The sequence below is a fragment of the Tachyglossus aculeatus genome, chromosome 13, assembly GCF_015852505.1.
Source record: "Tachyglossus aculeatus isolate mTacAcu1 chromosome 13, mTacAcu1.pri, whole genome shotgun sequence".
In the NCBI taxonomy this organism is placed as follows: Eukaryota; Metazoa; Chordata; class Mammalia; order Monotremata; family Tachyglossidae; genus Tachyglossus; species Tachyglossus aculeatus.
This window is the reverse complement of record NC_052078.1, coordinates 17,706,079-17,720,624: the sequence shown is the minus strand read 5'-3', so window position 1 is coordinate 17,720,624 and position 14,546 is coordinate 17,706,079. Positions and strand designations below refer to the sequence as shown.

Below are 14,546 nucleotides of genomic sequence, written 5' to 3'. Positions count from 1 at the left end.
GAAGCGACTTGCCCAAGGTCACACTGCAGACGTGTGTGGGGTGTGTGTCGGGATTTGAACCCACGACCTCGGCCTCTTTCCACTGTTCTGGACCCTTTGAGCCCAGGTTTCTCCCCTCGCACGGGCAGCGCCCTGAGGGGAGGCCGTCGACGGCGCGTGAGGAGAAGTAGGAGGAGGAGGCCGCGCGCGCGCCCGCGCACGCGCAGAGGGGACCGGAAACACCCGAAAGGCGGAAATGGCCGAGCGTTTCCGAGCGGCCGGCGGAAAAGGCGGGGCGGAGGGAGCCGAGGCCCCCCGAAGCCGGCGTCGCCAGCAGGGGGGGGGGAGGAAACGAGCCGGGAGGGGCGCGGCGGAAATAGCCGATGTGTTCCGAAGGCGGGGGAGGGGACGAGCCGGGAGGGGCGCGGCGGAAATAGCCGATGTGTTCCGAAGGCGGCGGCGGCCGAGTTGCCCGGATGTAGTTGGAGGAGCGGTAGCGGCGGGAGGAGGAGGAGGAGGAGGAGGAGGAGGCGGCGGGGGGAGGAGGACGAAGAAGAAGAAACAGTCACTGTCCGCGGGGCCCAGCCAGTCGCGGCATCTTCCCCCGCTCGCTGTTCCCGCACTGTGTGTGTTTGTGTGTGTGTGTGTGTGAGAGAGAGAGTGATTGGGGGGGGGGGGCGCCGGTGGAGGGAGATGGCCCGTGAGCGCCGGCGCCACTAACGGAGCCGCGCCGCCCCTCGCCGAGGCTCCCGCCCCCGCCCCACGACCCCCACACACAGGCCGGGCATTGATGGTAATGTATGCGAGGAAACAGCAGAGACTCAGTGATGGGTAAATGTCGCTCTGTCTCCCCGCCGGGGCCGGAAGGTGTGTGGGGGGGGGGAGGGAGGGAGGGCAGGAGGGAGGGGGTTCCTCTGGGGCCAGCGCCGCCGACTCCGCCATTTTTGTTGTTAACCCCGCTCCCGGCCGGGCCGCGGGGGAGGGGGCCGTTGGGATCCTCTTCATATCGCCCTCCCTCTTTGTGTCTTTCAGCTGTCACGACCGGAGGGGCGACTCGCAACCCTACCAGGTAGCCGCCGGGCACCCCCCCCACCCCCGCCGCGGGCCGGGGCCGAGGGGAGGGAGCGCGCGGCGGAGGCGGGCAGGGACGGCTACGCGAGCGCAGGCTGCGGCCGCCGACGTAGGCCCCGCGCCGCGGCCGACCCCGAAACCGGCGCGCGCCGGTTCCGGGCCCTCGCGCCAGGCCCGCTTGAGGCCCGGGGGGACGAACAGGAATGGAGGAGGAGGGTGACTTTGGGCGAGTCACCTCAGAGAAGCGGAGTGGTTCCGTGGAAAGAGCCCGCTTGGGAGTCAGGTCATGGGTTCCAATCCCGGCCCCCCACCACTTGTCAGCTGGGGGACTTTGGGCGAGTCACCTCAGAGAAGCGGAGTGGCTCCGTGGAAAGAGCCCGCTTGGGAGTCAGGTCATGGGTTCAAATCCCGGCCCCCCACAACTGTCAGATGGGTGACTTTGGGCAAGTCACCTCAGAGAAGTAGTGTGGCTCCGTGGAAAGAGCCCGCTTGGGAGTCAGGTCATGGGTTCAAATCCCGGCCCCCACCATTTGTCAGCTGGGGGACTTTGGGCGAGTCACCTCAGAGAAGCGGAGTGGCTCCGTGGAAAGAGCCCGCTTTGGAGTCAGGTCATGGGTTCAAATCCCGGCCCCCACCACTTGTCAGCTGGGGGACTTTAGGCAAGTCACCTCAGAGAAGTGCAGTGGCTCCGTGGAAAGAGCCCGCTTTGGAGTCAGGCCATGGGTTCAAATCCCGGCCCCCACCACTTGTCAGCTGGGGGACTTTGGGCAAGTCACCTCAGAGAAGTAGTGTGGCTCCGTGGAAAGAGCCCGCTTGGGAGTCAGGTCATGGGTTCAAATCCCGGCCCCCACCATTTGTCAGCTGGGGGACTTTGGGCGAGTCACCTCAGAGAAGCGGAGTGGCTCCGTGGAAAGAGCCCGCTTTGGAGTCAGGTCATGGGTTCAAATCCCGGCCCCCACCACTTGTCAGCTGGGGGACTTTGGGCAAGTCACCTCAGAGAAGTAGTGTGGCTCCGTGGAAACAGCCCGCTTGGGAGTCAGGTCATGGGTTCAAATCCCGGCCCCCACCACTTGTCAGCTGGGGGACTTTAGGCAAGTCACCTCAGAGAAGTGCAGTGGCTCCGTGGAAAGAGCCCGCTTTGGAGTCAGGTCATGGGTTCAAATCCCGGCCCCCACCACTTGTCAGCTGGGTGACTCTGGGCAAGTCACCTCAGAGAAGCGGCGTGGCTCCGTAGAAAGAGCCCGCTTTGGAGTCAGAGGTCATGGGTTCAAATCCCGGCCCCCACAACTGTCAGATGGGTGACTTTGGGCAAGTCACCTCAGAGAAGCGGAGTGGCTCCATAGAAAGAGCCCGCTTTGGAGTCAGAGGTCATGGGATCAAATCCCGGCCCCCCCTCCACTTGTCAGCTGGGTGACTCTGGGCAAGTCACCTCAGAGAAACAGAGTGGCTCGGTGGAAAGAGCCCACTTTGGAGTCAGGTCACGGGTTCAAATCCCAGTCCCCACAACTGTCAGCTGGGGGACTTTGGGCAAGTCACCTCAGAGAAGCGGCGTGGCTCCGTGGAAAGAGCCCGCTTTGGAGTCAGAGGTCATGGGTTCAAATCCCGGCCCCCACAACTGTCAGCTGGGTGATTTCAGGCAAGTCACTTCAGAGAAGCGGCGTGGCTCCGTGGAAAGAGCCCGCTTTGGAGTCAGGTCACAGGTTCAAATCCCGGCCCTGCTAACTGTTAGATGGGTGACTTTGGGCAAGTCACCTCAGAGAAGCGGCGTGGCTCCGTGGAAAGAGCCCGCTTTGGAGTCAGGTCATGGGTTCAAATCCCGGCCCCCACCACTTGTCAGCTGGGGGACTTTAGGCAAGTCACCTCAGAGAAGTGCAGTGGCTCCGTGGAAAGAACCCGCTTTGGAGTCAGGTCATGGGTTCAAATTCCGGCCCCCACCACTTGTCAGCTGGGGGACTTTGGGCAAGTCACCTCAGAGAAGCAGAGTGGCTCCGTGGAAAGAGCCTGCTTTGGAGTCAGAGGTCATGGGTTCAAATCCCGGCCCCCACCACTTGTCAGCTGGGTGACTTTAGGCAAGTCACCTCAGAGAAGCGGAGTGGTTCCGTGGAAAGAGCCCGCTTTGGAGTCAGGTCACGGGTTCAAATCCCAGCCCTGCTAACTGTTAGATGGGTGACTTTGGGCAAGTCACCTCAGAGAAGCGGCGTGGCTCCGTGGAAAGAGCCCGCTTTGGAGTCAGAGGTCATGGGTTCAAATCCCGACCCCCCACAACTTGTCAGCTGGCTGACTTTAGGCAAGTCACCTCAGAGAAGCGGCGTGGCTCCGTGGAAAGAGCCCGCTTTGGAGTCAGGTCACGGGTTCAAATTCCGGCCCCCACAACTGTCAGCTGGGTGATTTCAGGCAAGTCACTTCAGAGAAGCGGCGTGGCTCTGTGGAAAGAGCCCGCTTTGGAGTCAGGTAACGGGTTCAAATCCCAGCCCCCACCACTTGTCAGCTGGGTGACTTTAGGCAAGTCACCTCAGAGAAGCGGCGTGGCTCCGTGGAAAGAGCCAGCTTTGGAGTCAGGTCATGGGTTCAAATCCCAGCCCCCACAACTGTCAGCTGGGTGATTTCAGGCAAGTCACTTCAGAGAAGCGGCGTGGCTCCGTAGAAAGAGCCCGCTTTGGAGTCAGAGGTCACGGGTTCAAATCCCGGCCCCCACCACTTGTCAGCTGGGTGACTTTAGGCAAGTCACCTCAGAGAAGCAGCGTGGCTCTGTGGAAAGAGCCCGCTTTAGAGTCAGGTCACGGGTTCAAATCCCAGTCCCCACAACTGTCAGCTGGATGACTTTAGGCAAGTCACCTCAGAGAAGCAGCATGGCTCCGTGGAAAGAGCCTGCTTTGGAGTCAGAGGTCATGGGTTCAAATTCCAGCCCCCACAACTTGTCAGCTGGCTGACTTTAGGCAAGTCACCTCAGAGAAGCGGCGTGGCTCCGTGGAAAGAGCCCGCTTTGGACTCAGGTCACGGGTTCAAATCCTGGCCCCCACCACTTGTCAGGTGGGTGGCTTTGGGCAAGTCACCTCAGAGAAGTGGTGTGGCTCCGTGGAAAGAGCCCGCTTTGGAGTCAGGTCACGGGTTCAAATCCCGGCCCTGCTGACTGTTAGATGGGTGACTTTGGGCAAGTCACCTCAGAGAAGCGGCGTGGCTCCGTGGAAAGAGCCCGCTTTGGAGTCAGAGGTCATGGGTTCAAATTTCGGCCCCCACCACTTGTCAGCTGGGTGACTTTGGGCAAGTCACCTCAGAGAAGCAGAGTGGCTCAGTGGAAAGAGCCCAGGCTCCGGAGCCAGAGGTCACGGGTTCAAGTCCCGGCCCCCACAACTGTCAGCTGGGTGACTTTGGGCAAGTCACTTCAGAGAAGCGGCACGGCTCAGTGGAAAGAGCCTGGGCTCCGGAGCCAGAGGTCACGGGTTCAGATCCCGGCCCCGCCAACTGTTAGATGGGTGACTCTGGGCAAGTCACTTCAGAGAAGCAGCGTGGCTCCGTGGAAAGAGCCCGGGCTTTGGAGTCAGAGGTCATGGGTTCAAATCCCAGCTCCACCACTTGTCAGCCGGGTGACTTTGGGCGAGTCACTTCTCTGGGCCTCATCTGTAAAATGGGGGTAGTAATAATAATAATGATGGCATTCGTTAAGTGCTTACTATGTGCAAAGCACTGTCCTAAGTGCTGGGGGGGATACAAGGTGATCAGGTTGTCCCACGTGGGGCTCACAGTCTTAATCCCCATTTTACAGATGAGGTAACTGAGGCTCAGAGAAGTGAAGTGGCTTGCCCAAGGTCACACTGCAGACATGTGGCAGAGCTGGGATTCGAACCCCTGACCTCTGACTCCAAAGCCCGTGCTCTTTCCACTGAGCCATGAAGCCTGTGAGCCCCACGTGGGACAACCTGATCACCTTATAACCTCCCCAGCGCTTAGAACAGTGTTTTGCACATAGTAAGCGCTTAATAAATGCCGTCATTATTATTACTATTATTGCCTGGGCCTCAGTGACCTCATCTGTAAAATGGGGATTATAATAGGAATAAGGCATTTATTGAGCGCTTACTCTGTGCAAAGCACCGTTCCAGGCGCTGGGGAGGTTACAAGGTGATCAGGTTGTCCCACGGAGGGCTCACAGGCTTCATCCCCATTTCACAGATGAGGGGACTGAGGCCCGGAGAGGTGAAGTGACTTGCCCAAAGTCACACAGCTGACAATTGGCGGAGCTGGGATTTGAACCCGTGACCTCTGACTCCAAAGCCCGGGCTCTTTCCACTGAGCCACGCTGCTTCTCGTGGGATTAAGACTGTGAGCCCACCCGGGACAACCTGATCACCTTGTAACCTCCCCAGCGCTTAGAACAGTGCTTTGCACATAGTAAGCGCTTAATAAATACCATCATTATTATTGTTATTAAAAGGGGGAGGCTGAGCCGATGTCCAAGGCCTAGACAGGTTCAGGCTTCGGGCGACGGGGTAGCCTGCGCCCCAGGACCCAAACCTGAGATGTCAAAGCTTCGACGATGCCTAGGGTATCGCTCCTCCCTCCCCAACCTTCCTCCTCCCACCCACACTTTCAAAGGGACGGATTTTGTTCCCCCGGGAGACCCGCAGGACATCGGCAGAAGCAGCGTGGCTCAGTGGAAAGAGCCCGGGCTTGGGAATCCGAGGTCATGGGTTCAAATTCCGGCTCAGCAGCTTGTCAGCTGTGTGACTTTGGGCAAGTCACTTCTCTGTGCCTCAGTTACCTCATCTGTAAAAAGGGGATGAAGACTGAGAGCCCCACGTGGGACAACCTGATCACCTTGTATCCTCCCCAGCGCTTAGAACGGTGCTTTACACATAGTAAGCGCTTAACAAATGCCTTCACTATTATTGGCAGTCACCGAGGGCCTGAGGTTTACCCCGCCGGGTTGGAGTGGTGGGGGCTTAGAAAATCGAATTTTTTTTTTGCAGCGGGTGTCGAGTTCGCCCATTTTCTATGGAGCAGGGACAGGATGCTAAGTTAAGTAGTAATGAAGTTCCAAGTGAAGTGTTTTCTGTTTCATCTCATTTCTTTTGAATGGTGACTTTATAGAAGCAGAATCTAAGTGGAAGACAGCTGTCAAACGCCAGTGGCTGTGGAATAAATGCTATCCAAATCTAGCCCTTAAAGAAAAGGGGGAAACAGCAAGTTTGTAGCCCACTAATTCAGTGTGTGGTGGTCTTTTTTGGGGGGTTTTGTTTTTGTTTTGCGGGGGCTGGGGGGGCACAGTAGTAGTAGTAGTAGCAGTATTTATCGAGCAACCACCTGCTGCCATACATTATACTAAGCACTTGGGAAGAACAGAGTAACAAAGCCACCTGTTCTCTGCCCACATGGAGCTTATACTGTAATGAAGGTGGGAGAAACAAAAATGGTTACCTCTTGAGAGGGCACAAATAACATATGTTTATGCATATTTACATACATACACACACACGCACATAGGCTAAATATGGAAGTGAATATGTTTCTGAGTGCTAGAGCTACTTGAAGTGATCATTTGACATCTCCCAAGTTAAACGCTTTATTGAAATTATCCTCTTCATTTTAGTTTACCTTCTATCGCTTTTAAGCTATTTTTATAAATACAAGGGAGAGTGGAGCTAGCCTAAAGCGTTTTCATTGACAATTCTAAATTTAATGCCAAACTTAGTAATTGTCATGCAAAAATTGAAGGCAATAACTTTTGCTCTGCAATTTGATGTATTTTTGAAAAGACATTGCTGAGTTGTAGCTACCTCATTGATTGTATTACCAAAAACAATGGAGTGGGTTGAAGGAAAGCTCTAAGTGAGAACAGTGGTTATCCAGGATATGAAAATATTCAGAATGTTTTAAACTATGTAATACACAATGAAGACAAATTAGACATAGCTATTTTGAAATACCATATTCACAAAAAGTAGCCATTTGGCTTGAAAAACAGTAGCAAACTGAGTTCAATTTGTTGTAAACATTCAACCAATTTAGCAAAATGGTAAACTAGATGCTGATATAGTCGAAAGTAATAATTTGAGGTCAATGTGAAGGTTCTTTCTTTTAATGATGTTTTACAGGCCCTTAAGTATTCATCAAAGAGTCACCCCAGTAGTGGTGATCACCGACATGAAAAGATGCGAGACGCTGCTGATCCTTCACCACCAAATAAAATGTTGCGGCGATCTGATAGTCCCGAAAACAAATACAGTGACACGACAGGCCACAGTAAGGCAAAAAACGTGCATACTCAAAGAGTTAGAGAGAGGGATGGTGGTGAGTAATCTTAACTTTTCTTTTTTTCCTTAGTTCTGCTCATTGAAATTTTCCGATTTATTAATAGACTTTTAATTTAACTGACCACTACCTAGTAATGGTTTATTTAAAAAAAAAACCAGAACAGTGACAGAAAGAAAACATTTTGATGAAGCCAATGTTTTTATCTCTTTATTAATAAACAGGGTATTGGTGTGGACATTTAAAAATTTTGGCTAATCAAAAGAGTTCTGAGTAGGGGCTTATTGGACAGGAGGAGTAAGAAAGAAATAGGAAAGGCAACTTCTGTGTTTGAAGTTCAAAAATTGGGGGATGATCTACTTTCACTTTAACTGCAAAATAAGAGATCAAGATCTTCAGTTATTTTGAATTCTTTCTATTTTGTGTATAATCTTTTGTCCTACTGCCTTTTAATACATTTTGAAGGTACCGTAGTGTCAACCTAAAATTCAGACAAGTCTAACAAATGAAGATATGGGTATTTGAAAAAAGTGCTCATGGTATGGGTTCTGAAAACATTTTCTTACGTTTCTTCAAATTATCTGAGTCCCTTGCCATTTCTTTTAAAAGTTTTTTAAAAACATGGACACGGTTTAGTAAGTCTTACTGAACAGCAGGTCCCATTTATTCACTTGTCTGCCATTAGTTCAGTTTCTCTTACAGTAGGAATTGAGTGATCCAGAAATTAATGTTATCTGAATAGAAGCCAGATTGGATAATCCAGGAAAATAAGGATAGCTCAACAAATTGGATATGTGACTGTGTGAGGCTAGAGCTAAACCCAAGCTTGTACAGTTACCTACATTTTTGATTACGTTCATTTGACTCAGTCCCATTTTTAGTTTAGAATATTAGCTATCATCATTTTAGGTTTTTAATTATTCCAGATGTTTCATAATGGCCCCCTACTTAAAGGCTTGTTTACTACAGTTTGGAATAAACCCTGAATATATGCGTAGAGCAGCTAATTTAAAGTTTAACCTTATGTGTGAGGTTTTAAGGGAATCACCTGTTTTGTACGAAGGTGAAGGTTTGGGAGAGGCAACAAAGTATATCCTCCATTTTTTTTTTTTGTTGTGCTATTTGTGTTGTACACCATGATTAAAATTTTTGGCCTAGTGGAAAGAACGTAGGCCTGGGATTCAGGGCAAGTGGGCTCTAACCCCTGCTCTGCCACTTGTCTATGTGACCGTGGGCAAGTCACTGTGCGTCAGTTTCCTCATCTGTAAAACGGGGATTAAATACAATCAATCAGTGGTATTTGCTGAACGCTTACTGTGTGCAGAGCACTGTACCAAGCATTAGGGAGTGTATAGTACAGTAGAGTTGGTAGACACATTCCCTGCTTCCTCTTGCTTAAACTGTGAGCCTCATGTGGGACAGACAGGGACACTATCTGGCCTGATTGTCTTGTATCTTCCCAGGGCTTAGTACAGTGTTAGACATATAGTAAGTGCACAACAAGTACATTAAAAATGATCTAGTATCAGAAACAAACTGATTAATTAGAACTGCTAATATTAACACTTTATTTTGTCAGACTAGTCCACTTGCTTGAATCCTAGGGTAGACCTTTACCAGAAAAAAAACAAACCTGCCATCTCTGAGCATGGGTTCTTCATAAGTGGTGGTTCAAAAGTTGGTGTCATAGTAATACTGAAATAAAATGTGGCTTTAGGACTTTGTGTTCACCAGGAGGGATGGCTAGTCATCTTGAGTGTTCTCAGTTGGATTCGTCATTTCCTCACCTCAAAAAATAACTGAACTCCTTACTCTCCCACCCAAACCCTGTCTTTCCCCCACCTTTCCCATCACTGTAGGTAGTACGACTCTCCTCCTTGTCTCCAAGTCTGTAACCTTGACTATTCTCTCTTGTGCAACCCACCTATTCAATCTGTCACCAAATCCTTTCCATTCTGCCTTCACAACATAGCTAAAAGCTGCCCTTTCCTTTCTGTCCAAACTGCTACTCTGCTGATCCAAGCATTTATCCTATCCCACCAGTGGAAAGAGTACGGGCTTGGGAGTCAGAGGTCGTGGGTTCTAATTCTGGCTCCGCCACTTGCCTGCTGTGACCTTGGGCAAGTCACTAAACTTCTCTGTGCCTGTTACCTCATCTGTAAAATGGGGATTAAGACTAAGCCCCACATGGGACAACCTGATTACCATGTATCTACCCCAGCGCTTAGGACACAAATACTATCATTATTATTATTATTATTGCTGACCTCCCTGTTCTCCCCCCCTCCCCACTCCAGTCCATACTTCACTTTGCTCCTGGATCATTTTTCTCAAGCAACAAAGAAAAACAAAGAAAATATTTACTCTACGTCACCCCACTCCTCAAGAACCTCCATTCATTGCCCATTCACTGACCTTGTCCCCTCCTACCTTTCCTCACTGATCTTTTGCTAGAGCCCAGACTGCACACTTTGCTCTTCTAGCAAAGTACATTACATTCTAGTACATTAATTGTACCTTGATTTTGTTTGTTTTGACCCCAGCCCCTTTCCCAGTTCTTCCCTCTGACCAAAAACTCCTTTCCCTTCCAAATATGCCAGGCCACTACTCCCCCTCCTTTTCAGAGCCTTACTAAGGTCATATATCTCCAAGAGACCTTCCTTTATTAAGCCTTCTTTCCCTGACTCCTTTTCCCTTCTGATTTGGCTTTGTACCCTGTGGGCACTTGGTATCTACCCCTCCTTAAGCCCCAAAGTACTCATGTGCCTTTTGAAAATGTATGTATATTAAAACAATGGTATTTATTTGTTGCTCATTATGCACAGAGCACTGAACAAAGCACTTGGGGGAGTACAGTGCAACACTGTTAGCGGGAACATATTCTACCCATAACAAGTTTACAGTCTAGAGGAATTCTGTCTCTCCCTGTAAACTGAAAGCTCCTGGTGGACCCGTAACATGTCTACCGACTCTGTATTGTCCTCTCCCAAGTGCTTAGTTCAGTGCTCTGAACACAGTAAGGTCTCAAATACCTTTGACTGAATAAATTCGTTTAATTAGGTTGGTAGTCTTCATGTGGAAGTAACAGGTGGCTATGAATACCTGGGAAGATCTACCTTTAATAGTAAAGGAAATCTTACAGAAAACTACTTGAGATAACTAGCTAAACCCTAAGGAAATACTTTGTTTTCCATTAAAAAAAAAATGAACATGGTGGTATTGTGCATTTAAACCAGTAATATTTTAATTTTGTGGGTGCATCATTTATAGATCTGAATAGGCCTCTTGGCTAAGGACCCTATATGTTGGAGTAATGTGTTGCAAATGCTACTTAAAGCAGAGCGGACAAGCATTTTGGCTTGAGGCCACATCTGGGTATGAAAGCCTTGTGGTGGGCCAGGAATGCTCATAAAACTGGCAGGAGCTTCACTTCTCTTTCACCTGTCTTCTATTCGTGTGATGAACTGGGTTTATAGCTCTGAAAGGACATACCTCTCTCCTAGAGGTTGAGCAGTGTGTTTTTGCTTATGTGCTTTTAATAAATATCAAGCACCTCCACTACAGTGCTTGATGTTTATTACCATGGGTCTAAAAAATGTCCATTGGGTCCAGGTAGCTAACTAAAATGCACATGGTGGCTAATAAACCCTTCCCTCTGGTTTGGCAGCTCCAGTTCCTAGCATGCTGCTATGGCACTTGAAAAAAAATGTCCGGGGAGTGCATATGCTCCTGGAAACGTTTTTTTTTTTTAACTTTCTTGGTATACTAGTAAACAGAGGCCCTATAGGCTGCATCACCCACTCTGGATTCCCAAGGAGTGGTGCTGGCCAGGAGGTTTGAAGTATGCCAGGGACACATCCTTTTCTGTCCACTCTAGTGATGAAGACCTCGGGGGGGGGGGGGGGGGGGGGGAGGATGCATCCTTCAGCTGCAGGATGGTCATTCTTCCCCCCAGCCCCCAACTTCAGTTCAGTTGTTTGACCGCCCAGATGTTCGTTTGATCTGCCTGAGGTGTATAACTTTTTTTTTTCTCATGGCAGTAAATACTTGTAATGTTATTAGCCTTAACTCAAGAGCACATTTTCTGAATATACAAAGTTTTTGGGCTACTGAGTTTGACATATGGTAAGGTGGACTGTTGTTTGCCCTGAATTTAAAAAGAAAGAACACTTCCATTGATCTTAGCAATCTGGTTATCGTGAAGTTGATAGGGGTACCTACATCATGGGGGCAGTGAGGGTGATGGCTGATTGTCAGGCTCTCTCATCGAATCCTGTCAAAACCTGAGAGCTTCTAGTCAGGGCTGTTAAAAAAACAAAAGAAAAAAACACCAAATGGAGGCTTTCTGGGCTACTGTCTTTGAAGCCTATCTCGCCCCGTAGTCTTCATCTCTCTTTCCCCTCCCCCTACTTTAAAATTCATATTTCCTCTTCTTCCTCTCACACACAATGAAAAGATGACTTCTGATAAAGTTAATTTAGTTTAAAAGTTTTTTTTCTACATTTGAGGATTACAGCAGTTATGAATCTACTATCCTTGTTTTGGGACAGAATTGCTGCTATGTCTCTTCAGACACTTGAAGTGTCACAAGTCATCATAACATAATCCTAACAGTAGCTCACGTGTGGTAGCCTAGGCTCCTACAAGCCACGGTGCATTGCAAATACTTTGATCTTTGTCTTCTAGGCATTTGTATTTTAAAACAAATGCCACAGTCTTGCACATAAAGTAATACCTACAATAAACACAAGCTTGTACTTGGAGAATAATGATAAACCATTTATTATTGTCACTGGCAGTACATCGGCTATTTGTTTTTTTGACATAGGAAGGATAAGGGTGGGCCCAGATCTTGTGTATACTTGGGGAAGCTTTGTGGAAGTGGGGAGGTTTTTGATTGAGGAAAGGGAGTGCTTAGTCATTGAGGAGATGGTTCATTTTTCTAATTGACCTAAGGCACTTAAGATTAATCAAGACATCAGTGTCTGGCTCATGTACATTGCCATTGCGATAATAGATGAAAGATTTAACTTAAAATTATCTTACAGAGTTACAGACTTTTGGGCTCTGGGAATTGACTCAAGTAGGGCAGCCACTCTGTTGTCGGTATTTCTCAGAGTGGTTTTCTGTCTACTTTCCGAGATGCCATTTTGTAAACAAAGAGCCTAAATAAAAGGTAATTCAGGCAAATAATTACCTGTTATTTTAGGTAATTTCATTTAGTTTCTGAACCTGCTTTGCAAAAAGGGTAGGTATGGTGCTACTCTTAAAAAAAAAAAAAAAAGTCCAGTGGATAAACACTTAAAGGAAAGCTACTGAAAACCATTGTCTGTGTTTAGGCTCATTTGAGAACTCTGAATAAGTTGAAACTATGTAGCCCATGTGGATCTACTTCTATTTCTAAAAGACCAACTAATAAGTACATACCAAAAGCACTGTAGAGCTCTGCATTTTGAAAGCATTAACATACCCTAAAGATGGGGCGGTTATGAATCTGGCCTATTTTTTCTAAAACCTCAAGAGGAGATTGAGCACCCTGCTAGTAGAAACTCATTCCACTGTTTTTTAACTCTGTCTTGAACTTCTTCCTTGTTTTGAATCAAATCCATCATTCTGTAACATTCGGCATTTACTTTTGATCTGGAGAAGAGCAATTGGTGGACATTCTTTATATAACTATTTGAGTATACCTCCTGAAGGCCATTCTGTCACAGTTTTCTCATCTTCAAGCTAAATAATTAGTTTCTTTAATCAAAATTTATTTTTCTAACCATAACTGTTCTGGCTTTCTAAATCCTGTCCACTTCTCTAAATAGTCAACTTTTAAGTTCAGTAGTTCAGAAATGAATGCTCTGAGGAATCAGAGCCTGACTAGTGCTGTCAGGTGAAATGGTGGCAATTACCCTACGTTCTTACTTTCTATGCTCCTTTTACAAAGGTGTTTACTGTTTTTTGATGTAATATTCCTGATTCAATTTTGGTAGTTTGCCTTGTTCCTTAAGTGCAGCATTCCATTCAAGTAACTTAGTTGCAAAGCAAGGTACACAAGTTATACCTAATGGGGAACAATAAGAAGAAAAGTAGGAAGCATCAGGGAAAGTACTAGTACAACAATATAATGCCTTCTGGGAGCTAGCATAAGCTTCCTTCCACCCACTGACCAGCAACTACATTTCCTGGTCCCGAGTAGCCAAAACTGTGCTCCTGGCCTATAGGCTTGACTGCCTGAATCCCACAGTTAGAGATATGGGACCAGAGTGGGCCTTTAGAAACCTATTTGGTCTCCCTTCTCTACCTCATGGGTCAGGGGTGGGGAAAGAGAGAGAAAGAGTGTGTCATGGATTTCAATTCAGGAGACCTTGGGTGTGGGGGGGAGCTTTGTGTAAGCCCCCTTAGGAGTTCAAGCAGGCTCAGAGCTATCTGGTATGGGAATATGGGGAGAGAGAAGAGATGATTTGGACAGAATAAGTTGTCTTCTTCTTGCTTATCCCACACTTTCTAGAGTCAATCATACCCTTTAAGATTTGTCTGAGAGCCGACTTGAGCAGACCTCAAGATGATTGTGTGCCTTGAGGGGTCTTAGAAGTACAAATTCTAATTAAGCTACAAATGAAATTGAGTCTTTTGCTTTGCACTATTGATTGCAGTAATCCACATTTTTAAAACCAGCGCGGCTCCCTTCGTGGTGAGAAGCCTCTTTCGAGGTTTGGCATGTATGTATAAACATGACAGAATTGACAGTGGAAAGGCAGGATAGTGCTTATCTAAGTGGGTACACCTATTTGGAAGGCCACTGATCAACCTCTGGTATTTCTCTTCCTTCTGCTTCCCTTAACTACCCTCCCCCTCCTTTCAAATATGACCTGTAAAGGTTTTTGGGGAGGATGGTTCAAGTTCAGTGTACTAAGTAAAAAAAGTTTTGCCAAATCAGTAAAGTGCCAAATGGGCCTCTCGTAGCCAAGGAGTAAGGCATTATGAGTCAGAAAACTGAAAGAATATTCTTTTACACTGCCCACAAACCTTGGAGCTATTTTTATTGCCAGTTTATATGCTACAATTATGATTTCAGTATAATTTTATATATGTCTAGATACCTCCAGGTAATGGGTGCATTTTAAATCAAATACTGTATACACATTAATAACTACTTGTGTTGGTTTTGTTTCATGAAAGATTATGACCTGTGTGGTGGCACTGTATTGTCATCTGCACCAAGAGAGTTTTATATGTAATTCAAACACCTAAAG

At 47.9% G+C, this 14,546-nt stretch overlaps 1 protein-coding gene across 6 annotated transcripts in view; it reads left to right on the top strand.

Moving 5' to 3' along the window:
• The first annotated feature begins 584 nt into the window (after window positions 1–584).
• The window catches only part of WAC (WW domain containing adaptor with coiled-coil), a 71,026-nt gene continuing 57,064 nt past the window's right edge, over window positions 585–14,546 (top strand). Inside the window, exons 1-3 of one of the 6 annotated variants that reach the window (XM_038755867.1) lie at window positions 585–603; window positions 1,012–1,048; window positions 7,143–7,338. In XM_038755867.1, coding sequence (XP_038611795.1) covers window positions 7,200–7,338 — 139 coding nt within the window. In that variant the 5' untranslated portion in view covers window positions 585–603; window positions 1,012–1,048; window positions 7,143–7,199. Of the gene's footprint in view, window positions 604–651; window positions 811–1,011; window positions 1,049–7,142; window positions 7,339–14,546 lie in introns of those variants that run through there. The other 5 variants (XM_038755863.1, XM_038755862.1, XM_038755864.1 and 2 more) reach the window with 5 other exon arrangements.